Genomic DNA, 25,975 nt, shown 5'->3' on the forward strand with positions numbered 1-25,975 from the left:
TGGCACATGCCTGTGGTTCTGGCTACTTGGGAGGCTGAGGTAGAAGGATCACTTGAACCCAGGAGGCAGAGGCTGCAGTGAGCCAAGATTGTACCACTGCATTTCATCCTGGTTACTTTTTCTCGTTATTAAGCCAGACCCTATCTCAATTAAAAAAAAAAGTTATTTCAAACTTTAAAAATATTCTAAAAATAGTACAAATAATTTCCATATACCTTTCACTTAGCTTCCTCAAGCATTAACACCTTACATCCAAATATCAAGATCAGAAAATTAACATTAATAATCTATAAACCTTATTCCCATTTTAATCAGTTGTCTCACTGATGTCCTATTTCTGCCCCAGAACCCTCTCTGGCCACACCTACAGTTTTTAGACCTTCCCATCTCCTTTGATGTGGGATAGTTCCAGTCTTTGTCATGAACTTAATATTTTTGAAGAATACTGGCCATTGACTTTTTGGAAAGCCCCTCAACTTGGATTGTCTGGTGTTTTCTCATTATTAAATAGGAGTTTTACATTTTTGGTGAGAACTCCACAAAAGTGCTGCTGTGCCCTTCCAGGGCCTCTTTCAAGGTGGCACATGTGGTCGGTATAGCTTATTGTAGGTGGTGCTAATTTTGATTATTAAGGTGATGTCTGCTGGGTTTCTTCACTGTAAAATCGCCATCCTTTGGTTTACAATTGGTCAGTATATTTGGAGGAGATAATTTTAAACTATGTAAATATCCTAGTTCTAGCTTCCATTGACGAGATTACTTTGGTATTTGAGAAATGGTGGCTTTTAAAAACTTTTTACATGCATTAATTGGAATTCTGTAAGGAGCCAATTTCTGTTTTCCATGTATTTATGTTAGTATGGACTCATGGATACGTGTTTCAGTCTTTGGATTATCATCTTGCTCAGGTTGTTCGAGATTCGGCCTTTAGGAGCACGTTGAAATGGGACCCCTTGCATTATTTGCAGGCTTCCTTACTCTCTGGCTTCTCGAGATGCACCAGGTTCATTCTTTACATTCTCTGTTCTAGCCCTAGAATCAGCCATTTCTCTAAAGACCTGTCTGGTCCCTGTTAATGGAGAATCACTTTTTTTTTTTTTTTTTTTTTTAATGTGTAGCCTAAGCAAGGACACTTAAAACATTAGCCCTGTGGCTACCTTCTCTGTGGACCCTATTAATGTCCTATATGTGATCTCTTATAAAAAGGAAAAAGGAAATCCTTGGGCTTTAATTTTCCAACTTTGGTCAAGAATTAAAGGAAGTTCTTTAACTCAGAAGTGAGTCATAATTTTCATGTTTAACCTCTTTGTTTTGATACTGCAATTATGCTTATGAGTAGCTATGAATTGTTATATGAGGTTTCAAAGTCCTAAGAGGACAAACTTTCTAGACACACCAGAGAGCTGGAGGCCTCAGTTTTCTAAGGTCAGAACCTGTTTTGAGAGCCCCGTATAGAGACAGGAGCTGGGGACTGGATCCCAGCCCCTGGAAGTTTCAGGAGGTGGCACTCCTCTGGAGCCTGGATCCTATAGCTCCCCTGTTGGTACCAGCAGGCTGCTCTTGTGTTTTGGGTGAAAAGTGCTCCAAAGCAACACGTGCCTGTCTGATGCCATTCTTATAGCCTTTCAATGTAGGGAGGACATGGGCTGAAGTCAGTAGCAGGGCTAGGTAATATCTGGAGTTCCCCTTCAATGGTCTGAAACCTGTAAAGAAAATGACATCTCAAAGATAAAGAAACTCCTTGCATGTTTGTTTGAATGCCAGGTGTTTTTTTATGGATATTGGTGATTCTAGACCATAGCATTGTAAAAGAAAGGATGTATACAAAAAGCTTTGACGTTTAGAACCATGGTCTGGCCAGTATCCTGCCATTGTTGCTGCAGGCACACCGTGACCAACTATTCCCCAGGAGGGCCAGCTGTCAGGCTTACATGTTTGCCCTCAGCCTCCACAGTCCACCGCACACTGCCTTGACCTAGTTTGTTGTCATAACGAAACCTGTGTCGCTCGTCAGTATGAACCTGTTGGTACACCAGAGATTGCTCGACCTTCCTGCTGCTTCTAAAATGAAGGTTTTTGTGGGATGTTGGAAAGGACTGTTTTGGATGGCAGCATTGTCGAATGGTGGTTTTGAGGATCTGTTGTCACTTGCAGAATGGCATTATCCCTGGTAAAATGCGAGGGAAGAACAGGGTGGGAAGCGTGCAGTGAGCAGAGCAATATGGTCTTGAGATCACATGATGAACTTGGGAATGCTAATAAAAGCCTGAGTCTGGGCCAGTCATGGCATAGCACTGGTTAAGTCGAGTTAGCCCTGTGGGGCTTCCATTAGGGCAGTTTGAGGGCTGTCCTGGAAGTGGGAGAGTGCCATGGGAAAATGTCTGTCCAGCCGGGAGAACATGCACTAGCAGTAGCAGAATGTGTAGCAAGGCCTTGTCCATATCTCTTGGCAAGCTCTGTTGAGTACGGCACGTCTGGGAAACATGATGGGATCTTGGTCCTGTTGGTTTCATAAAACTAAATGACCAGTAAGCTAAATAACATTCAGCAAACAGTCCGTAGCAGAAGAGCCTGCATATTGAGAGAAAAGAGGCCTCAAGGGAAAGGGAGGCGACCCCAGGGAACCCATGTGTTGAAAGGTGGGTCTAAACGGTGGAGTTTAAGGCTGGATTTGACAGCTCCTTAGATGCTGAGTTAAGGACTGTGTTAACATTTGAAGATAGGAAATGAATCAGATCAGCAGACTGAAAGTAGGGGTTCTCCAGCACAGAGCTTGAGAGGGCTCTGGCAGGATGAGAGGTGGGTGAGTGTGGTGATGTGATATGGGAATGAACAGCGGAAGATTCCTGAGGGAGGGTCAAGGTGCCTGGGTAGGAATTGCAGGTGACCTCGAGATCACCATCCTGGGTAATTGTAGGTGCCCCAAACTGAGGAAAAGCCAGAGGAAATGGGAACAGATTAAAGTTGCAGAAGCCTTGTAGCCAGCCACTTGGCTTGACCTAGGGCAGGTGGGAACCGTTTGATAATAGCATATAACATACATTATGTCTCCTGGGTTAGCTGATTCATATTATTTTAATTGAACTAATAAGAATAGATTTGCGAATCTCTCTTACCCAGTCCAAGAACACATACGTATACATCTAACCATCCACCTTTTCTTTTTAACCTCAGGTTAACTCCAAAGATTGGCTTCCCTTGGAGTGAAATCAGGAACATCTCTTTCAATGACAAAAAGTTTGTCATTAAACCCATCGACAAGAAGGCACCTGTAAGTTCCACAACATTTTATTCAGGGGCTACTGTTTTTTATTCTTAGACTTCATGAGTTGTCAGGGTAACAGAGTTCTCTCTGTGACGAGTAGCTGGTGATACTCCAAACTCCCTGTGTGGTTGCACTGAGGGCCAGAGATCCTGTGGGCCAGGCAGTCATTGCAGGGGAGACCACTTAACTTATCAAATGATCCTCATTCCTTAAGAAGAAAAGGGCAGTTCTGAGTCAATTAGCCAAATGATAAGCATTTCCCTAAATGCTGTGTTTTTGGTGTGGAGAGCCAGCCTACCTCCTGGGCCACCTGGGTATGGGAACTCTCCTGGCAGCTGGCTGGAGGACCGACAGTGGGACCTGCGAGTCTCAAGGGCCAGATTTGCGTTTCAGAGCTGCCCTGGAACTTACCCAAGTTAGGGACCATCACACTTGCACCCAAACCCCAGGGTTTCATCTGGGCTTTGCCTCTCCCGCTTCTGTTGTCAGAGGTAAGCATCCTCACACAGGTGAGACTGACAGGCGGTCATTTTGAGAGGGACGTGGTAAGAAAAAGGCTACACTTGATGTTCTGACATCTGAGACTACTGATTGTAATAGCTGCAGAGACCAGTGCATTATGGAAATTTGTTTGGTTGTATTTATTCTGACCTTTAAACTTTTGTTAGCTCAGAATATTTAAGACACGTACATAACTGTAACATTGTAGAATGGGTAAGGATTTTTGTTGCCAGAAATCTGGTTCTCTAAAAAAAAATTGCCACTTGAAGAAATTCTGTTATCCACCTTAGAGCTTGTTCTGAATTTTACCAAAATTACAGATTGGAAAGGACTTTGCGTTCTCATGTAATTTTTGTTCCTTAGTTACAGTGTTAAGCTTGGAGAGGCAAACATGGGCTGTGGTCCATAGCTTGGTTGTCTGTTAACCTTTTTGGGACTGGGTGCTGCTTAGCAATGGCAAATCCAGTTAGTATGTGGTGTTATTGTTCTCCCCACATGCAGGTTTGTCTAGCATAATTTAAAATCAGTAGGTCTTGACAGTTTTTGAGAAAGTATTTTCTTTGTTAAAATGTCTCCTGCTGTTCGCAAACTCCTGGCTGCTACTCCGTGGGTAGTTGCACAGTTATTTAAAATTAAACTAGTGTTTAATGCAGACTCTGAGGCTCCACAGTAGCTGTTCATATTAATATGCAACACCGTGAAGAGAGGGTCATAGTGTCTTTATGTCACTTGGGTAGTGAGATTGGCGCAATTTAGAAGAGCAAGAAAATTCTGAAATCCCTCATCAGTAGCCTGCTATGTACTCTGTGACGCTGTTGCCTTTTCAGAATACTTCTATTAGAAATTTGACTAGAGCAGAAATTCTGGACTAGACTGGGAATTTGTGTTTGTGTTTGATAAAAATTTCTCTCTTGAAAAGCTGAAGAATATTTCCTAAGTCCCAGGCAGAAGCCATTGTAATGAATCTTGGGCTTATGCCTTTATTATAGAGTAGCCTCATGCGGAGCATCTCTTAAAAGAGACAGAAACATTGGCTGGTTGCCCACTGTTCCAGGCGCTCTTCCAGGCTGTGTGCGCACCACGAACAAGGCAAAGCTCCTGCCCTGGTGAAGCCTACCTTCAAGTGGAGGAGAGGGTTAGAAACAAGCCAAATGAGATGCTTTCTGGTAGTAAATTTAACAGTATGGCTGTGATTAAAAACAAAGCAGGATCAGAAGATTATGTGATCATCAGGCAGGTTGGGCAGCAGCCACACTGAGAAGGCAACATCTTTGAGTGGGCAGTGCTGAGTTCTGTCACCCCCACGCCACCCCAGGGCTGCTTGAGGCACTGCCCTGCCTCAGTCTGTAAACTTTGGGCAGAAGAAATTCAAGTTTTCAACATCCAACTTTCATGTAAAAGAAAAGGAAGCCCCCAAGTTTAAGGTGTGAACTCACAAATGAGTCCTTGTCCAGTTCTGCCTCCAGCAGCTGCCATCTCCTTTTTAAAAGCCAACTTCTCTTCCCTGCCAAGGCGTGTACAACAATTTGGGGCCATGCTTTGGCTCTTGAGGTGAGACCTTGTACACAACTGACATGGCCTGCCCAGGTAAGCCTATAAGGCTACCTTTCCCCTTTCAAAAGAGCCTTTTGTTTCTGTGGCCTCATGGAGAAGGCAGAGGCTCTCAGGCATCTGGAATTTAGAGAAAGCAAGCAGCATTTCTGCACTGACTCCTCGGCTGCTCCCTCCATGTGGCCTTTCCAGGAGCACTGCTGCCTCCCATGGCTGCCTGCGGCCATCTTTGTGGCCAGATGAGCCTTGGGATTGGCCTCTTATGGGAGTTTCCTGGAAGTTCCTGTCACTGGCATCTCAGGGACTTGAAAAGGGACTCTTACCTTCTCTCCTTCTGTATTTGTAGGGTCTTGGGTTTATTTTTCTTGAACTTTCCTTGTGCCTAATTTGCATTTTTACCTTGCTTGTTCTTAGCCAGTTTAAAAACCCTGCTCCGGGTCTTATGGTTCTTCGTCAGGAGGCTGCATCCTGCAGCAGGTTAGGGACTTGGATTTAGAAGCCTTTCACTATGAGTCTGTTATAACTTGAAGACAGAAACTGGCTTCCTTCAAAGACACTGGGAGAAATTTCCTGCCAGGCACCTTCTCCTCCCTTACCTGCTGGCAGCGGTGGACTCCCTGAATTCTCCTGGTTCCCGTTGCTGGCAGGACCTGTCTTCTGGGGGGAAAGGGGAAGAGGGGGACATTGTAATGTTAACCTGAAGTTACCATTGAGATTTTTCATTGATTTCCCCCCACCCCAGTGCCCCCCAACCCCATAAAGGGAGTTGGTGCTAATCAGCGTTTTTTGAGTCAGTCAGGGCCTATGTGGTAGAGTCCTCTGAAGCTGTCATCCAGGATTGTTTCCTCTGTGTAATAAGGGATAGGTGGGTCATAAACATGCCTGTTGCTCCCAGCTCCACCAACTCCTCCTTCGGAAACCCAGTGACTTAAACAAGGGTGTGAAACCCCAAAGACAGCCCCACCCAGGAAGTTCATGGGCTTTCAGGGCTTGGCATCACCTTTCACCCTAGGATTTCTGGAACAGATGAAAAGACTATGAAGCTAAATAGATTCTTCTTAGGCGTGTTGATGAACCCGCTCCGCCAGTTCCTTGTTAGGTATCAGAAGTTGCTGTGGGATGTGTCGCGCTGTTTCTTAGTTTTAGCCACCCTGCCCCTGTTCTCAATGGTCAGAAGCTGGACACCGGGGGCCCTGAGGTTAAGAGGAAACTGACAGAGGCACTGAAAAATAACTTTTCTTGGGAGTTTCTAAACCATATTGTTTCTTCTGTCTTGTAAGTTAAGCACAGCAGCAGCAAGGAGTTGGGACTGAGATTTTAACTGTATCCCAAATGTTTCCAGTCATGGTTACGAGTTTCCTGAATGCTGTGATTCTGCCTCGTTTTCGAGGAGGCGCCTCTGGTTGCAGTCTTGCAAGGCACGAGCAATGGGAGTGACTGCTGTGTGTGTCAGCCAGCTCTTACCGCGCCAGGTGCTGTTCCGAGTACCTCCTGAGCATCATTAGAAGGCAGGGATGCTAGCATCTAACGGGACTGCTGGGGGTATTGAGTCCCCTCTCTGAAGTCCCGGGAGATACGGGTGTCCCTGCCTTATGTCGAAGGCGCTGAGGTTGGTGAAGGGATGTGCCGAAGGCCGTGGAGCTCGCACGTGGCTGTGCTGCACAAGCTGGCAGTGCCTGGCAAATACTGAGCAATTCAAATATTGACCATGGGAGGATAGAGATGAGTCCCTGATCTCAGGAGCTGATGGCCCCATAGGAGTGGGATGCTGAAAGGAGTCGCTGGAATGAAGTGACTGTGCCACTGTGGCAAGTGCCTATAGTGGGTATGGTGGGTACAGGAGCAGGGCTGGATAGCTCTGATGAGAGAGAACCGACAACACACGGGAGCCTGGGCCCAGAGCTGGAAGGTCTCTGTATGCATCGGGCCCAGGCCCTGGAGCTCATCCTGGAGCTCCTAGGCTGGCAGTGATGGTCGCGGTGGTGACCTGGTCATTGTAGCAATAACAGTGTGGGAGGGGAGTCTGTGGCAGAGGAGACCAGAAGTTCAAATAGAAGCAGAGGCTGTCCAGGCCAGCACTGGGGACAGGGGGCAGTGAGGCTGGAGAGGGTGTCATGAAAGATGGTCCCATGGAAGAGAGAGGCAGCTCTAAGACTTGAAGGATTTCCCAAGGCTGAGAGTTCTTGCCTTGGAAAAGCTTTGCAGTTAACTTGCAGCGAGATTGCAATGTGCAGGCAGCGAGATTGCAATGTGCCTGCAGCATGTACATACCCACACATAACCACACACACGCAGCACCTGCACGTCCTCCCCCTGTCCCAGAGAATGCACATTCTGAATACCAAGACTCTGCCGTCCCTGTTCTACTACATGGGTTCTTTTAGAAAAGTTCTGGACCTTTGTGAAGTATGGTTTGGGAGAAGAAAACCAAACGAAAGAGCTTGAGTCCAGTTGGCCTGTTCTGTTTTGTAGGACTTTGTGTTTTATGCCCCTCGCCTGAGAATTAACAAGCGGATCCTGCAACTCTGCATGGGCAACCATGAGCTGTACATGCGCCGCAGGAAGCCCGACACCATCGAGGTGCAGCAGATGAAGGCCCAGGCCCGGGAGGAGAAGCATCAGAAGCAGCTGGAACGGTGAGCGTGGGAGGCCGGAGCAGGGGCCTGTGTTCTCCCTGCTCAGCGTCCGCCAGCCCTGCCTGCTGGGGTAGCTGGTGCCTGTCAGGTGACCCCGGAGCTGATCAGGAGAGCCTGGTGGAATGGAACCCATTTGCCACACTGGGATCTTCCAGGCCTTTGTCTCTGGGTCGTGGCTGTGGTGCTGAGCCTGGTGTCAGCCCTGGAGCGACTGCTCTGTCAGGTGGCTCAGGCTGGCAGCAGGCCAGGGCAGCCCTAAGGATGCCAAGTCTATCCTGGAACTGCACACACCCATGAAGTGTGTTGACCCCTTACTTCCCTGTCAGAGTCTAAATCTCCCTGTGCCTCTTTCTCCCTGCACTAGGCAACAGCTGGAAACGGAGAAGAAAAGGAGAGAAACTGTAGAGAGAGAGAAAGAGCAGATGATGCGCGAGAAGGAGGAGCTGATGCTGCGGCTGCAGGACTATGAGGAGAAGACCAAGAAGGCAGAGAGAGGTCAGGAGCCCTGGGGCTGGTGCTCCACGCTGGGGCATGAATTTCCACAGAGAGGCAGGACCCACACCCACCACCCACCCACCGGGAAGGAACCTCTTCCCAAGAATGAGTCCTGCAGTGCAGACTCACAGCAGAATTGACAACATGGTTATTTGGTTTGGAAAATGATTCTGTACTTCCTTAACTTTGGTGCTAATTGTTCTAAGACATCGCATTTTAAAATTTCCCCAGACCTTTGAGGTAAGAGCTAAATCACCCAGTTTCCCCAATAAGGACATTAAGGTTTGATGTGGTACAGTGACTAGCTCACAGTCCCACAGACCATGAGTGACAGGGCCGAGCCAGTCTTCCCTGCACAGCTCCAGTCGACAACCCCAGCAGCTGGGCTGTTACACAAGGCGTCACAGATGCTATGTTCATTGGCAGCCCTTAGCACACATGGGGAGGGCATTTCTATGTTCTGAGTGTGGGGCACCTGCACATCGGGCAGCTGGCCTGGGGAGAGGAGCACCAAGAGGGGTGAGTCAGGCATGCCAGGGAGAGAGGGCGCCTGGCTGGGGTTGGACAGGGGTTTCTAGCCATACTGAGGAAGTTGTCATGGAAACGACAGGAATGAGCTGTGAAGTGCTTTATTCCAGGGTCACTGGAATACATCCCATCGACCTGTGACTTGGTCCAAGGCTTTCTGGCTTTTTGGGTGGGAATAGAAGGTGGGGGCTCTGAGGTCCCTGGGCTGAGGGCTTGGGTGGCTCTGGCTTTGTGTCTTCTCAGAACTCTCGGAGCAGATTCAGAGGGCCCTGCAGCTGGAGGAGGAGAGGAAACGGGCACAGGAGGAGGCCGAGCGCCTAGAGGCTGACCGCATGGCTGCACTGCGGGCTAAGGAGGAGCTGGAGAGACAGGCGGTAGATCAGATAAAGAGCCAGGAGCAGCTGGTAGGAATCGCCTGAGTTTCAAGATGCTGAATTATAGAGAGGATGCTTCTGAGGATGGAAAATGTGACACCTGCCTTGTAATAATTGTCATGACTGGAAGCTGTAAGCTGATCTGGGGGCTGAAGCAGCTGACAGGGAAGGGGCTGGGCTGTTGCCAGGGTCACCCATAGAAGGTGGGTGTGGGCATCCAGGAAGAGACGGCAGGGGTGCACGATGGACCCTGCTGGCCATGGGTAGGAGGGACTCGGGTGTCACAGTGGAGGCTACTCATTCACAACCAGACTGTCAAAAGGGTTCCAGAACTCACTTGAGCTTGGCGTTCCCTTCCCAGGCTGCGGAGCTTGCGGAGTACACTGCCAAGATTGCCCTCCTGGAAGAGGCACGGAGGCGCAAGGAGGATGAGGTTGAAGAGTGGCAGCACAGGGTGAGTCTGTGCAGGGGAACCTCCGCACGCCCACGGCATGTGTTGCCCACTGGCTGTGGTGGAGCCCTTCTGCAGGTCGGGTGGGGAGGGGGTGGTTTGGCTCAGCAGCCAGGTCCCACTGGAAGCTTCTGGGATGTCTCATGATCCTCTGCTGATACCAGCCGTACTGTTGAAGTAGAAATCCCCAAAGAGATGGGTCTGAGCTTATACACGAGTCAGCGCAGCTGCTGGATTCGTGGAGAGAGGGAGGATTTCTTTCACCCACTTTGCTCCCCCCACCCTGACTGTTCAGTGCCGATCTGACAGCCTGGTCAGGAACTGGTTTTAAATCAAGTTACATATGTGCCCCTTGCAATGGGGTCGCAGTGCTGGAAGCATGATCTCCTGGTGGTGGTGTATACAGTGGGCACCATGGGAAGATCCAGGTCCTTGGAAGTCTCCAGGCTGGAGCGAGAGCCAGGCTCTGCCGCTCATCAGCTTATGTGACTGGGGGCTAGCAGCGTCACCTCTCTGAGCCTCATTTTCCTCATTGTAGAATGGGAGCAATACCCAACTCATAAGGTTGCTCTGCAGATGCAAGGTCCCATGCCCAGGACCTAGCACAGACCTTCTGGCCCATCCTTCCCTCTCTGGTGCTGCCTTCTGGGGACTTGTCTCCCTGCTGTCCACAGCTGCATCTCCCTAGCATCTCCTTGCCTCTGTTCAGCCTATTCCTGCTGCCAGTCTGTATTGTTCTGTTCTCACCTGGCTATAAAGAACTACCTGAGACTCGGTAGTTTATAAAGAAAAGAGGTTTGATTGACTCACAGTCTCTCATGGCTGGGGAAGCCTCAGGAAGTTTACAGTCATGGCAGAAGGTGAAGGGGAAGCAGGCATGTCTTAACATGGCGGCAGGAGAGAGAAAAGCAAAGGGGGCAGGGCCAAACACTTTGAAACCATCAGCTCTCACTCAGAACCTACCCACTAGCATGAGAACAGCAGAGGGAAAACCACCCCATGATCCAGTCACCTCCCACCAGGTCCCTCCTTCGACATGTGTGGATTATAGTGGGAGATGAGATTTGGGTGGAGAGACAGCCATATCACCATCCCAAGTAGGAAGCAGAAGACTGGTTTCTTAGGTTTTTAGAAAAAGTACCTGTTAAGAGTTAAGTGAGGAGAGGTGGCTACAGAGCAGCTCCACACCAAGCTCGACTCCAGGGCTGGGATGGAGGCGGGCCCGACTGGGCCCGTGTGCAGGTGGTGAGCAGGAGAGCACTTGATGAAGAGAGCCCGTTACTCATTCTGCCAGAGGATTTTTTTTTTTTCTCAAAACTTACATACTGTCTAGAGTTATAGACAGAAAAAAAAATGGTAGTTTGAAAACTGCCCAGGCTCTGGCATCACAGTTCCCCTTCCTGTCTTGGACGCAGAGAGTTGTAAGCCCCACATGCACCCTGAGGGGGCTCCTCTGCGAAGCCACAGCCCACCCCATTCAGTGCTGCCTTTGCCTGCCAGGACAGAGGGAGGCGACATTCTGTTCTCATAGCCAGGAGGATGGGAACTCTTGGTGGAAGTCCTCACCTATTAATTTGCTTTCCAAAGGCCAAAGAAGCCCAGGATGACCTGGTGAAGACCAAGGAGGAGCTGCACCTGGTAATGACTGCACCCCCGCCCCCACCGCCCCCTGTGTACGAGCCAGTGAGCTACCATGTCCAGGAGAGCTTGCAGGATGAGGGCGCAGAGCCCACGGGCTACAGCGCGGAGCTGTCTAGTGAAGGCATCCGGGATGACCGCAACGAGGAGAAGCGTATCACCGAAGCGGAGAAGAATGAGCGCGTGCAGCGGCAGCTGCTGGTGAGGCCCAAGGGGCTCTGTGTCTCCAGGGGGCCTGCTTCCCTCTTGTAGCAGATAGGCTTGGGGAGGGCAGTGATGGGAGTCAGCCCCACCCAGCACCCTGCTTACCCTTCCCACTTTCCTACGGGAGGGGCCAGGCCAAATGGGGAGGAGAAGGGACCTAGCAATGCCTCTTAATGTTGCAGACGCTGAGCAGCGAGCTGTCCCAGGCCCGAGATGAGAATAAGAGGACCCACAATGACATCATCCACAATGAGAACATGAGGCAAGGCCGGGACAAGTACAAGACGCTGCGGCAGATCCGGCAGGGCAACACCAAGCAGCGCATTGACGAGTTCGAGGCCATGTAGTGGCCAGGCCAGGACAGAGGGCAGAGGGGCGCTCGCAGCAGGCGCTGCTGTCAGCGCTGCCAGCCTCGTCACGCTTGTGTCTTTAGTGCTCCAAGTCTAGGAACTCCCTCATCAGATCTCAGTTCCTTTAAAAAGCGTTACCCAACAGAAACATTCTGGGCTGGGAACCAGGGAGGTGCCCTGGTTGGTTTTCCCCAGTTGTATCATAGTGCCAAGCAGGCCTGATTCTCAAGATTATTTTCAAATCACCTCCTGTGTTGTGCTGAGAGCGGGACTGATTGAATTACGGAAAATGCCTGTAAAGTCTGAGTAAGAAACTTCATGCTGGCCTGTGTGATACAAGATTCTGTATCACTAAAGGAAACCGCGGCATGGCTTCCATCTGTGCCATACTTCCTCTGCATTTGAAATGAGCTCAAATTGGGTTTTGATTTTAATTTCTATGAAGGATCCATCTTTGTATATTTACATGCTTTGAGGGGTGAAAATTATTTTGGAAATGAGACAAGCACTCGCACACACAATGATTTCCTCCTCCTGTCACTCCACACAGCTGGCAGAAATCTCAGTGGTCACACCAGCATGAGCGGCGGAGGAGGACACTTGGATAAATTTTTAGTTTTGTTGGTTTTTTGCTTAACAGTTAGAAAACTACATTGTCGTACTTACACACCTGACTGATCAGCTATATAGTATTTATATACAAGTGATAATACAGATTTGTAACATTAGTTTTAAAAAGGGAAAGTTTTGTTCTGTATATTTTGTTACCTTTTACAGAATAAGAATTACATATGGAAAACCCTCTAACCATGGCACTTGGTGTGGCAGGGCAGTCATGAGTCACCTGCCTGCTGCAGTCACTTGTAAACAGGATTTTTATTGTTAGTGTTTTATGCATGTAACGGACTATGCACACTTTTAATTTTGTCAAATACACACATGCCACTATGACCATTTAGACTCCAGCCATGAGACTGTTCGCTCACGTGTGTCTGTTTCCATCTCTGCCATGGCCTTGGTAGGCTGTGGGGAAGGCAGCCTTGGAAGGTTGTTGCTTCTGCCCACCCATCATTCCTTCTTGTGCACTGCTTTCCCCTTTGCAGTTAAGACGCCATGAGCAGGTGGATTCCACGCTGCAGGCATGAAATAAAAGCTTTGCAAAGGCATGAAGCAGCATGGGTGTATGCTTGTGTGTGGGGTGGGAGGGCCACCGCCGACCCACCTGGGCTCTATGCTGTTCACTGGCCAGGTTTTGCAAGGGACTTTGGCGTGCCTGGGGGTACACTGGTCAGTTAAGAGCTGACCAACACAAGGCCTGAATTCTTAACCTGGTGCTCCCTGAGTCACCTAACCTCTGGAAATGTTTTCCACAGGAGAGAAGAATGGCTCCAACACTCACCAGACTCCTCTGAAATGCTCCTCATAGCAAAGCTGTGACTTTTTGGAGGCAGGGTCTCCCTTTGGCCCTGGCTGGATCGCAGTTGTGCAGTCAGTCAGGGCTTACTGTAGCCTCCTACATCCTGGGCTCAAGCAGTCTTCCCGCCTCTGCCTCCTGAGTAGCTGGGACTATAGGTGTGTACCACCACACCTGGCTAATTTTTTTTTTTTAGGTGGGGGGAGAGGGTATCTACATCGCCTGGGCTGATCTCACACTCATGAGCTCGAGCCATCCACTGCAGCCTCCCAAAGTTGCCGGGGTTATGGGGGGAGCCACCATGCCCGGCCTGACTGACCATTTAAGCACTGGAGGACACAGGTAACAACGTCATTGAACTCTGGCCATGTTCCACATCTCAAAGAGGAGATAACGCACCAGAGGCTTAGGTAACATTCATAATTGCTGTATTTAGGTACCCAGAGATACCCATAGGCGTTGAAGCCACAGGCAGGACTGCAGATGGAGACTGCTCAAGGTTTAAGGAGTCTCCAGCTGGGGTCCCACTTTGGGGGCGCAGTGTTTCACACCTGCTGCAACCTGGAACCTTGTGGCTTTCGTGTCAGTGCAGGATGAGGGTCATGTCTGTCCACACATTGGGGCTGGAAAGGACTTTCTGCCATTGGAGCTTCAATTGTGAGCATGCGTCCCCGCCACCAGCTGCGTCTCCCTCTGTAAGGAAGACAAGTTAGCTATGGTCAGTAAGGACACCACTTCATCTCTTCTCAGCTCATTACAAATGACCAGCCATCAGTTTTTCACTTCAAGTCATTAAAAGGCCAACTACTGATGACATAGACACCTCCACCAGGACCCACACCCCAACAAAGCTGGCGTTGAGACGGATTTGCCCAGGCATCCCCTGCTCTGCGGTGCTCTAACAGCCCGGAGTTCTGGTTTGAAAGTGAGGTGAGGACTCTGGTTTGGTACGCTGGGTCTTCACCAAGGGAGTGAATAGTCGGCACACCAGTTCAGATTCAGGGCCAGACTTGCCCATGAAAAGGGATTCTTAAAGGAAGACAGTATGCTTTGGACAAAATCTCTGAAAAGTAATTCAGCAGTGAGGCTTAGTTCTCTCCAGTCACTGGCTCTCAGTTGGAGGTCCTTGGAGATGTGTGCAGGTGTTTTTGGTTGTCACCACGTCGGAGACACGGCTGGCAGCTAGAAGCAGCTCTCAGCACAGAACTTCACAGCAGAGGGCTGTCCACCCTGCAGGCCAGCGGCGCCCTGCCGAGCGGCTCTGGACAGCATTGCTGTTTTGACCTCTTGACGAAGTACTTTCTGAATTGCCATTTGTTTGAGTTAGGAAGCTATTTTCCTTTAAGAAAATAATCCTTTTATGATTGACGCCAGAAACAAAAGCAAATACTGTACCTAGCCCATTTGGAGGCCTATAATTTTTGTTGCTTTAGCAGATCTAAATCTGATTTAAATTGTCAAAATACTTGGCTGCATTATGGCTCAGCTGTAGAGTAAAAACTAGACAGGAATTTCCATTTAAGGCAGGTTAGGCAATTTCAAAACCAGTTAAGTCACTGCCCTGGTTTTCATGGTACCCATTAGGATAATCACAAAGGATAAACAACATTTGGGCCCAATAGCTCAGACTTACTTGAACCAAGTGTGGTTCCCCCAAGCAAGCGGTCGTTCATTCCAAGGAGAGCCTGGTCCCAAACGGTTAACTCCAAGCTCGACTGCCTCAGCTGAGCTGGAGTTACGCCACTGAAGACAAAGGAGTGTTTCCACTGGGGGCAAGCCTGCTTCTTCAGGACTGGCGACTTCAGTCTCAATTTTTGTTGGTCTGGCAGAGTGAGACAGCTGAAGAGGTGATACAAACTCTGCAATCACTGCTGTGCACATGGCCACCTCTCCCAAGGCTGGTGCATCAGCGCAGACCAGAAGCACTAAGGAAAGTGCCACATCAGCCAGGCGCAGTGGCTCACGCCTGCAGTCCCAGCACTTTGGGAGGCCGAGGCAGGTGGATCACAAGGTTAGGAGTTCAAGACCAGCCTGCCCAACATGGTGAAACCCCGTCCCAACTAAAAATACAAAAATTAGCTGGGTGTGGTGACAGAAGCCTGTAATCCCAGCTACTTGGGAGGCTGGAGCAGGAGAATCACTTGAACATGAAAGGTGGAGGTTGCAGTGAGCCAAAATTGCGCCATTACACTTCAGTCTAGGCTACAGAGCGAGACTCCACCTCAAAAAAAAAAAAAAAAAAAAATGCCATGTCCACAACATCCACACCCTACACAGAGAGGCAGGATGGGAACGACGGGTCTCGGCACATTTCCCCTAGAGCTGAATTCTGCATCAGATATGAAGGGTGTGTTGTGTGCAGAGGCCTTGTGGCCCTCATCTTAATCTTTTCTCCTTGCGGTGCCTACCGCCATGACTCCAGATACACGTTACCTCCTTTTGACCCTGTTCTCAGGAAAATAAACTCAGAAAAGCTTGTCTAAGGCCATGCAGATAAGCAACAAGATTAGGACACAAACTCAGTTCTATCTTTTGTCGTAGGCTATAGTGCAGTGGGGCGATCTCAGCTCACTGCAACCTCCGTCCCCCAGGTTCAAGGGAGTCTCCTGCCTCAGCTTCCTGAGCAGCTGGGATTATAGGCGCCCACTACCACACCTGGCTAATTTTTGTATTTTAAGTAGAGACAGGGTTTGCCATGTTGACCAGACTAGTCTTGAACTCCTGACCTCAGTTGATCTGCCTGTCTTGGCCTCCCAAAGCGCTGGAATTAGAGGCGTGAGCCACTGCGACCGGCCTCAGTTCTATCTTAACCATCATTTTTCCCTTATGTCACTGACAGGGAGTCTGCGATTCAATGTAATAATGAATGGTATTTGCCTTGCTTTTAGAGGGCCCTGCGCACCTACCATGAATGAGAATGAAATGTGGAGAGTCATGCATTTTACTGTTGGCCCAAGAGGAGATGTTAAGCTCAGGAAATAGTTACTGAACACACTACTTTTTCACGCTTGATTTCAAAACTGGCTTGCCAATATCACAAGAACTGATAAGATTAGGGTTTCAGGTACCCCAGCACGTACACATCCCACGAATTTTCAGAAACCAGGATCTTTAATATTATGTGTTATGTTAGATTTTCATAGGAAAGTTAAAATAAGATGTGTTAAGTGGCTTACATTTTTTGGTGTTCCCTGCAGGTTCTGGGCCGTGTCGTTATGTATACAAGATCATCAGTAAATCATTTTTGATTACATTGAATACCTACCCCTTAACAAATGAGTTCAAGGTGCCATCTGGCCGCACAGGTAAATTCTTGGCTCCCAGCACTACCAAGCAAAGTTGACCATTAAGAGACAGCTGCTCTGTCCCTGGAAGGAAAGCCATTTCTCCTGGTATGTTAGAATGCAATACCACCACCCAAAACTGAGAGCTCAGCAAGAGAATCTGCTACAGCTCTCAGACCCCAAGAGAGCAGACGGGAGTGGTGCAGTGGGCTCTGCTGGCCCCGCCCACAGGCTGTGGTGCTGTGTGGTCGGGAGGAGGACAGGATGGAGGGATTGCTAACATCCTAGCAAAGAGTAAAGAGGAACCCAAGGACAAGAAAGATGCCGACGTTCGAGTCTAGTTGTAGCCAGCAGTTTGGGGGAAAGTGAGAGCCCGAGACCCTGTCCAGGGGTTGGGATGGCCAGGGGACACTTGCTGGTCTGCTAATGACTCTGTGAGCTTGGGTTGCAGAATTTCCCCTTCTAGCCAAATAGAAAGTCACTGAAGTACACAACAGAACTGTGCGTTCTCCCTGTCCTCCTTCCCCACCCTCCTGCTTTCCACGTTATCGAAGGAATAAAATCTCTGTAGGGCCCCTGAGGATCTGCCTTCCTGACCTACTTCTCTTGCTGGGCAGCAGCTGCCCATGTGCCTGGGGACAGGGATGTATCTCGTCTGAGCCCTGCAGGTACCAGTGCCTCGAAATGTGCTCTTGGCTCCACGTTGTCCTGGAGCCTCTGCTCTTCAGGAGGGGCCACAGTTTCCCCAGAGACCATGCAGTCGGCCCCTGGGAAGAATGCCTAGAACAGTGTCAGAGCAGCGTAGAGTGGACATCAGAGGCCTCGTCTGCGTCTAGACACCCTCTTCCCCCTAAGCTACGGGCTCCAGAGAACTTCTTCTGGGCTCACTGCATCGCTCAGTAAGAGCTGCTGGAGCTCGGAGCGGGGCCATAGAAAGGAAATGCTAGAAAGTTTACCCCCCTCTCTCAGCCTCCTGCTACACCAGGCTTTACAATGTCCAGGAAGCTGAGGCCACCAACCTTCTTGAGCCTCTTGCAGTTTTCCAGGCCCTGAAGGCAGGACCAGCTTAGCCCGGACCGCAAGCTCTCCATTACTCTGAGGAATGCTGTCTTCATATTTCTCCGCCTGGGGACAAGAGGCAGAGTTTAGGGACAGGATTCCCCAAGCCCTGAGAACCTTCTGGGCTCCTCTTGTTTTCTCAGCTCCATCCACGGATGCTTCCCCCTGACCCCTGCAAGGCCCTGGGTGGAGCAGGTGTGTCTGTGGCAGGAGGTCTTCCTTCCCCATATGTGGTTTCAATCCCACCCTCCCCAACCCCAGCATGTGGATGAACAGCTCGGCCACCCCAGCAAACCAGGGCCAGATGAGCCTGAGGAAGCAGAGGGACTCGAGAGCACTGAACACCCCCTGAGACATTTCTACGAAAACCCGGACACAGCCTGAGTTTGAAAAACGGAAATGAACTCAAGCCTCCACCCCGCCAAGGTCAGTAGAGATTTGTGCTGCCCTTCCATGCCAAGGGCTGACACAGACGCTGGAGACAGCACGGGGTGCAGACTCTGCCCAGAGCCACAGGGGGTGGCCCCAAGGTGTGGCGAGTCTGAGGACACCTCCTGCCCACTGAGGCACTTCTCTGTCATGAGTGGTTTTGCCAGAAAGTGAGTGAAGACAGGGCCCGGAGAAGAGATGACCCTGAAATCCACACCAGCTTTCTCCAGTGGGGTGGGAGGAGAGTATTGGTTAGAGTCTAGAGCAGGGGTGTCCACTTTTGGCTTCCCTGGGCCACACTGGAAGAAGAATGATCTTGGGCCACACATAAAATACACTAACACTAATGATAGCTGATGAGAAAAACAAAAAAGCAAAAAAACCTCATGTTTTAAGAAAGTTTATGAATGTATTGGGCCGCATTCAATGCCATCCTGGGGCCAGGCACAGTGATTCACGCCTGTAATCCCAGCACTTTGGGAGGCTGAGGCAGGTGGATCACCTGAGATCAGGAGTTCGAGACCAGCCTGGCCAGCATGGTGAATCCCTGTGTCTACTAAAAATACAAAAAATTAGCCAGGCGTGGTGCCTGGTGCCTATAATCCCAGCTACTTGGGAGGCTGAGGCAGAGGATCGCTTGAAGCCGGGGGGACAGAGGTTACAGTAAGCTGAGATCACACAACTTCACTCCAACCTGGGCGAAAGAACAAAACTCTGTCTCAAAACAAACAACAACAGAAACCAAAGCGCAAAGCTGTCCTGGGCTGCGGGTTGGACAAGTTTGGTCTAGATACCTCTGGTCCACCATGGCTCCCCTGGCACCGAGAAGCAGCCCTCTCAGTCACCCTCAGAGGCTCAGGACTCCTGGGAGCCCACGTGGGCCAGCCCCTGTCTTCCTGGCCCTTGGGTGCCAAACGAGATATGGCTGCCTCCAGCCTTAGTGGCCAAAAACCGAGCCAGAATCAGAGGCCAGGGGCAGGCCTGTGGGCAGACTCACCACACAGCTGGCCTTAGGAGGGATGCCGTGCTGTCTGCTCCTCACCCACTTGCCAGAGCAGGCTCGGTCTGATGAGGCCTGGTGGCCGCCTGTCCTATGCCAGGCCCTGCTTTTTCCAGGCCTTGTCTTTGAGCTGATGGCAGAGGTGTGGGAGAGGCAGGGTGCATGGGGGATTCTGCCTCTGACAGAGGGAGTCCAGGCTGGAAACTCAGGGTGTCCTGGAGGAGCTGACGCTCTTCTGAGAGATGACAGAGGGGGAGTGAGAGGAAGCCATGGAAGCCGGACGCTTCGCCCACCTGCAGCGTGGCCGGGGCAGTAGCAAAGGGACACCAAGGCTGAAGATGAGGCCCAGAGATGGCAGGAATCCTGAGCTCCAGGTCCTGGAGGGGAGGCCACTTGTGGTTGGGGTAATCAGGAGGTGAGCTTTGGGTCATCTTGAGCTGACCTTGGATAGGGGAGGCATTCCAGGTGGGCACCAGGTAGGGAGGTCTAAGCCCAGACTCTGGCTCGGGGGAGTCAGCACAGGCAGTATGAGTGTGGACACTGCCTGGAGGGGCAGGGAGGGGGCAGATGGCTCACCGGGAGGCCTCGGCTTCACCCACCGGTAGCTGAAACCAGAGAAGCTTCCCGGCAGAGACACTGCGAATCCCAGCTGTGCTGGCTCCAGGGAGGAAAAGAGAGGCCAGATGGCCCTTGTGCCCTGTGTGCAGGTTGGAGCAGAAGGCTGGGTCCGCTATGGGCCCATGGCTGAGGAGAGTGGTCCAGCCTGCTCAGTTTTTAAAGAGATGATGGGAGGCCACATTTTTTCTCCCTTCCGGTCTCACATGAACCCTCCACCAGTCTTGGATCTGGACATAGAAAAGCGCAAAGCAGCGTCTCCAAGGAATGCTAACCTCTCTCCAGGGCCTCCCCTCCTACCTTGACAGCCTGCGGGAGCAGATCCTAAACAGATCCAGTCCGATCCTCTGACCCACCCACCCACCCATTTGCTATCTATCTCCCTCTGCGCAATTCCAACATGCCATCCAGGGCAGCCTCTGCCTTCCCGATAACATTGGGTCCAGCCACTTGTCACCTATGATTGTTCTGAGAGTGCCTGGGGTTGAAAGGTTAGAAACAACACACTGTAGCCCCCAGGGGACTGCATGCCTGAGGGTGGTGCCCCCAGGGAAAGGCATGGCCTGCTTCCAGGTCAGCCACCAGCAAGGTAAGGCCTCCGCCCGGTGAAGCCAAGAGCCCTCACCAGTCTGATCTGTGTGTGATGCTGAAGCTGGGGCTGTTCGGGTACTTGCACACAGCTAAGCCAGTTAAAACACACCCTCAGCCCACCCCACCCTGAACAAAGTAACTATTTGAAAGTCACAGTGGGTCCAAGTCTTGCCAGGTACGTTTTCTCTTATGGGATCTCTCTGAAAAGTGATTTCGGTCTCACAGTGGGGATGGAGGAAACTCAGTGTAAAACCAGACTTCACCTTGGCCCGGAGCGGATGCCAGCGGAAGGACCGTGTTGTGCTGTCTTCAAAGTCCCACGTGGCCAGAGGAATGATCACTTCTCCAAGAAACACTCTCCGGGCCAGCGCACCCAGATGCCACACCGAGACCTGCAGCCGCCGGGTCGCCAGCTGGGCAGGGGCCACCTGATACTGCAGAGGCAGAGCAAAGATAGTCAGCGGGGCTCCTGGGGTCCCCATCTCTGGGCCCCACCTCCCTGGGCTTCACTTCCCAGGGCCTGCGCAGGCCTCCCTCCCACAGGCTGAGTCCAAGACACGGATTCAGCCAGGGACCCAATGTGGTTAGGGTGGATGAAGGTGCTTACAGCCAGGGTGGGTGGAGGTCCTCTCTCTTCTCAGGAACCCCCCAACCAACTCCCCAGGTGCCCAGTGCTCTGCCTGGGGACAGGCTAGGATGGCCCAGGTAGCCACTGAGCCCCTCCCACCCCCAATTCTCAGAGCAAGACAAGGATGAAAGTCCCTGTCCAGTCTACACCTACTAGAAATCAAGCCAAAGTCTATGCTGACACAGGATCTGAGCTTGCATCTGGCCAACACTGCACCCAGCCAGGCTTGGCCAAAAATACTGAAAACGGGGCAAAAAATACTGAACATTTGTATTTTTTTCTTTTTTCTTTTTTTTTTTTAGAGGTGGGCCTCACTATGTTGCCCAGGCTGGCGTGCAGTGGCTATTCACACGGGGGACCCCACTACTGATCAACACAGGAGTTTTGACCTGCTCCGTTTCTGACCTGGGCTGGTTCACCCCTCCTTAGGCAAACTGGTGGTCCCCCACTCCCAGGAGGTCACCCTATTTATGCCGAACTTAGTGGGGACATCCGATCGGCATAGCGCACTACAGCCCAGAACTCCTGGACTCAAGCGATCCTCCAGCCTCAGCCACCTGAGTAGCTGGGACTGCAGGCACGCGCCACCGTGCCTGGCTGAAAATTTATATATATATATTTTTTTAAGCAAAGCACAAACTCCCCCTCTTGCATTCCCCCCACACCATGTGTTTGCCCTGGATGGACAGGGCTGCGTCCAGGCATGCAAGGCCTGTGCCGGCTTGGCAGTGGCCAACACGATGTTCTTACTGTCCATACAGGGGGCTCCTACACACCCAAGAGTGACAAGAGCACCCCTTTCCCAGCCCAGCATGGGTTCTGCCCCACAGACACTGGAAGCCAAGACCTGGGAGTGACACCCAGACCTTCCCAAGGTGTGGCGGACTCCACCTCAGCCTCTGAGGGCCTCATTTCTAGCTTATTAGTTGGATTTTCTCAATAATGAACAAAACCTACAACCTACTGAACATTTATTTATTTCATACCGAGATTTTTAGATGCATTGATCTTTTAGCTTTCACACACCCCTATGAGGTCAGTATTATTCAAACCATTTTGCAGGTGAAAACAAGAAACTTGGAAATTCAGTGACCCTCCCTCAGTCCGGCAGCCGACACTGCAGGCCAGAGTCATGTGCACTGACTGTGTCCTGAGTCTTGCTGCTGACCTCTGTGGCCCCTGCTACCCTCACTCTGGCGCCTGTTTGGGGTTAGAGTGGTGACTCCTGGTGACACTGGGCTGTTGCTGTGAGGCTGGACTTGCTCCCACCTGCAGCAGCTGTGCGGTTTTTTTGCGGTTTATCTCCTCATGCCCACCTTTCCAATTGAGGGACGAGGTAGAATAAAACAGAAACTGAGACACGGTAACTTCTCTCCTTCGGCCTCTGCAAACAGAAGTGAGGTGCAGCAGGGCCGTCCCCGTCCCCTGCTCTGCTGGGGCTGCCTGCAGGCTCTGTCCACACTTCGGATGTCCGCAGGCCAGGCACTCATGGCTCGGCTGGCCAGGCTGTCTCCCTCAATTCATTCCTCCCTTTCTTCCCCACTGGGATGGCTTGTGGCCGTGAAGATTGGAATTTCTTGGGTCACATTTCCTTTTCTCCTGCCTTTGACTATTAGCCAGTTTCCCCTCAAGTCCATGGGTCCATTTCTTTCTGGGGAGACAGGATCTCACTCTGTCACCTAGACTGGGTGCAGTGGTACAATCTCAGCTCACTGCAGCCTCCACCTCCCAGGCTCAAGCAATCCTCCCACTTCAGCTTCCCCAGTAGTTGAGACTATAGTTAGGCATCACCACGCCCGGCTAATTTGTAGATTTCTGGTAGAGATGGGGGGGTCTCTACATTGGCCAGGCTGGTCTCCAACTCTTGGGCTCCAACAATCCACCCACCTCAGCCTCCCAAAGCTCTGAGATTATAAGCATGAGCCACCACACCCAACCCATGGGTCCATTTCTGACTCTGCCCCAAGTTCAATCTCTGTCTATAAACTGAATTGACGAGGGTATTCCCCATAGTCCAGCTACACTCCCTATCAGTTAGTCCGGGCAGCTGGACAGCTGGCTGGCGGCATCTGCTGCCCTCTGAGAGATGAAGCAGTTACTAGAGTGCCACGCTACTAGCAGGGTTAGGCTCAGGCCACAAGGCAGCTGGCCCTCATCGCCAGCCATGTGTGGGCCACACCCAGGCTGCTTCTCCTGGGTCTTTACCCATCGCTCGCCCCTTCCTGTCAATAGGACTATTCCCTACTGCAGATCGCATCTGCCTTTTCAAACCAGACCTATTTACCAGTGCCCTGTTGGGACCACCAGGCTTGCTCCAGACTCAGCTGGGAATGAGGCGTAAGGATCATTTGCAAGCAGGGCCGAGCAATGACCAAGGTCACCCAGTGAGATCACTTCATCCTCCAGGCCTCCAGGACAGTGGTCTCAAATGGGGTACAAGTCTCCCTGGGTCCAGAAAGGACTTGCCAAGAAGTACTCTGCTCAGAAAACTTTGAGGATCCATTTCTAGATTCTCACATTTGACATGCACTTTTCTCAAAACTGGCTGGAGACAGTTCTCATAGCCTCTTCCACCTGAATCGTACTCTGACGGCCGCCCCAGGTCGCACAAACCTCCTAGGTGCCGCACAAAGGGGTGACTGTGATCAGAAACACTGGCTTCTGCAAGACTTTCAGTGATGGATCTGCTCCATGCCTCCCATCCTTCACATCTTATGTGCATTTCTATTAAGTATGAGGCTGGTGGTGTTGGGACGTTCTGTGTTTAGGGTCGATTACAGATGCTGATTCTTTTACTTGTATCTGGAAAGTTTCTCAGGACTATAAAATATTCACAACATCCACAATATCCATGGATAAGACCCATGGATAAAAAATTCTAAGTGATATCTTTGAGATTCTGTGTGCATTTTAAGTAAGGTAGGTAAACCTTTTATCCAACCATATAACTAAATATTTATCTAGAATATAGTCAATATGAAATGTTTATCTCATTTTGTAAAGCTGTTTAACACAAAATACCTTAATTAAACTTCCGGTGAGTAATTCTGGATCTCCGATTAAAATGTGTGAGGGGAAACAGAGTTTTTCACAATTCTTCTAGCAGGCACATGAGCAGAACTGTCTGAAGACATTCTCTGGTGATGTGCTGCTACGTACTGACTGGTCCCAGCACCAGGAGAAAGGCCCCACCCACACCTGCTGAATCAAAATCTGCATGTTTTATTTTTTATTTATTTTTTATTTTATTTTATTTTATTTTTAAAGATGAGGTTTCACCATGATGGCCAGGCTGGTCTTGAACTCCTAACCTCAGGTGATCCACCCACCTCAGCCTCCCAAAGTGCTAGGATTACAGGCGTGAGCCACCGCGCCCGGCCCAAAATCTGCATGTTTTAAAAAAAATCCCCAGGGTCCAAGTACAGCTGCATCTTAGAAATAAGAAATTTAGGCCAGGTGTGGTGGCTCACACCTGTAATCCCAACAATTTGGGAGGCTGGGGTGGGCAGATCACCCGAGGTCCGGAGTTCAAGACCAGCCTGGCCAACACAGTGAAACCCCATCTCTACTAAAATCACCAAAAAAATTAGCTGGGCATGATGTTGGGCACCTGTAATCCCAGCTATTCAGGATGCTGAGGCAGGAGAATAGCTTGAACCGGGGAGGCAGAGGTTGCAGTGAGCTGAGATTGCACCACTGCACTCCAGCTGGGCGACAAGAGTGAAACCCCATCTCAAAAAAAAAAAAAAGAAAGAAAAGAAATTTTTTAAAAATGTAATTCTCCACGGCATAAATTTTGAGAACTCTCAGTCCTTTGTGGCTTTGAGCTGTATTTCTAAGGACTCTCTGGGTCTCAGTTTCCCTGTGGGTAAATGAGGATTCTAATACTTACCTGGCCAGAGTAGAGACACAGGAAACAAGGGCTATTATAATTTAATGAACTCGGGGCTCCATGCCAGCTGCCCAGATGGCCCCTGGCTGGCAGCTCACAGGCACTTCTACTTGCCAAGAAAGACAAACAAAGCCCTCTCTTGTCACAGGCATGAGACAAGGGGACCGATGGCTGCCATGCCCCAGCAGGGTAGCCTCCACAGGTCTGGGCTGTCACCCCCACCCCAAGCTCAGGGCCACCACAGCCAGCCCTCAGACACCAGACCTCAGCTGTAGCCTTCCACCCAAAATCACAGCACGTGGCCCCATCTCTGCCCTCAACCATCAATCACATTCCTCAGTATCATAGAAAGTTAAGACCCAAACAATTAAGGGTACATTTTAAAAAAATAATAAAATGAGAAGAAACCTGAGTTTGTCAGAAATACAATAAAGGGACACTTTTGCAAAGACAGTAACTCAGGAGCTTCATTTTCAGGGCGCTCTGTTTGATAGAAACATTCACTAAGACAAACCAATTTTTAAAATTACCCTATGCCCTGGTGTTAGCCTGAGACAAAGAGGCAGCCAGGTTCTTTTTCACCATCTTCCCAGAAATCATTAATCAAAAGCCATTCCCGAGTCTGGCAGACTCTGCACTTTTCCTGTACAAAGGCTGACATTTATTTTCTACCAACTTAACACTGATTGACAGAGCCACAGAGGAACATACAGGTGTCTGCGTTATATCTAACTGAGTCAAGAGTTTGAAGGCACCATTCAGTGGACTCTGCCCCGGCTGCCCCACCTGGGCTGGGAGGACTCCGCACAGGGATATTTAGCCAGCAAGTACCTGCAAGGTCTCCTGAAAGGTCGGGTCTACCGTGTTCCTTTGGACTCCAGTCTTGCGCTTTCCCTGGGAGGATCTGTCGGGCAGCAGATAGGTCTTCACATACCTAGGGGCCAAGAACAGTGGGGACAGAGTGAGAACTCAGGGAAAGGGGTGGATAAAGAGTCCGGGGGCAGCAGAACCCAGACCCACATGCCAGCATTTTTTCTTCTTTTCTTTTCTTTCTTTTTTTTTTTTTTTTT

The 25,975-nt window shown here is 50.3% G+C and overlaps 2 protein-coding genes across 14 annotated transcripts in view; one reads left to right on the top strand and one right to left on the bottom strand.

Annotated features, from left to right (window-relative positions):
- Window positions 1-13,156, top strand: part of EZR (ezrin) — a 55,725-nt gene extending 42,569 nt beyond the window's left edge. For 2 of the 3 annotated variants that reach the window (XM_017538411.2, XM_017538420.1), the window contains 7 exons: window positions 3,175-3,271; window positions 7,790-7,953; window positions 8,318-8,448; window positions 9,220-9,380; window positions 9,712-9,804; window positions 11,389-11,640; window positions 11,826-13,156. In XM_017538411.2, coding sequence (XP_017393900.1) covers window positions 3,175-3,271; window positions 7,790-7,953; window positions 8,318-8,448; window positions 9,220-9,380; window positions 9,712-9,804; window positions 11,389-11,640; window positions 11,826-11,990 — 1,063 coding nt within the window. In that variant the 3' untranslated portion in view covers window positions 11,991-13,156. The remainder of the gene's footprint in view (window positions 1-3,174; window positions 3,272-7,789; window positions 7,954-8,317; window positions 8,449-9,219; window positions 9,381-9,711; window positions 9,805-11,388; window positions 11,641-11,825) is intronic. The other variant, XM_037741872.1, reaches the window with a different exon arrangement.
- Window positions 13,157-13,748: 592 nt separating this feature from the next.
- SYTL3 (synaptotagmin like 3) overlaps window positions 13,749-25,975 on the bottom strand; it is a 113,600-nt gene continuing 101,373 nt past the window's right edge. For all 11 annotated transcript variants that reach the window (XM_037741845.1, XM_037741855.1, XM_037741866.1 and 8 more), the window contains 6 exons: window positions 25,737-25,839; window positions 20,649-20,819; window positions 17,711-17,816; window positions 16,673-16,775; window positions 15,041-15,246; window positions 13,749-14,100 (listed from right to left, as the gene is read on the bottom strand). In XM_037741845.1, the coding sequence (XP_037597773.1) occupies window positions 13,991-14,100; window positions 15,041-15,246; window positions 16,673-16,775; window positions 17,711-17,816; window positions 20,649-20,819; window positions 25,737-25,839 (799 nt within the window). In that variant the 3' untranslated portion in view covers window positions 13,749-13,990. The remainder of the gene's footprint in view (window positions 14,101-15,040; window positions 15,247-16,672; window positions 16,776-17,710; window positions 17,817-20,648; window positions 20,820-25,736; window positions 25,840-25,975) is intronic.

Source organism: Cebus imitator, unplaced genomic scaffold, assembly GCF_001604975.1.
Source record: "Cebus imitator isolate Cc_AM_T3 unplaced genomic scaffold, Cebus_imitator-1.0 Scaffold6, whole genome shotgun sequence".
Taxonomy (NCBI): Eukaryota; Metazoa; Chordata; class Mammalia; order Primates; family Cebidae; genus Cebus; species Cebus imitator.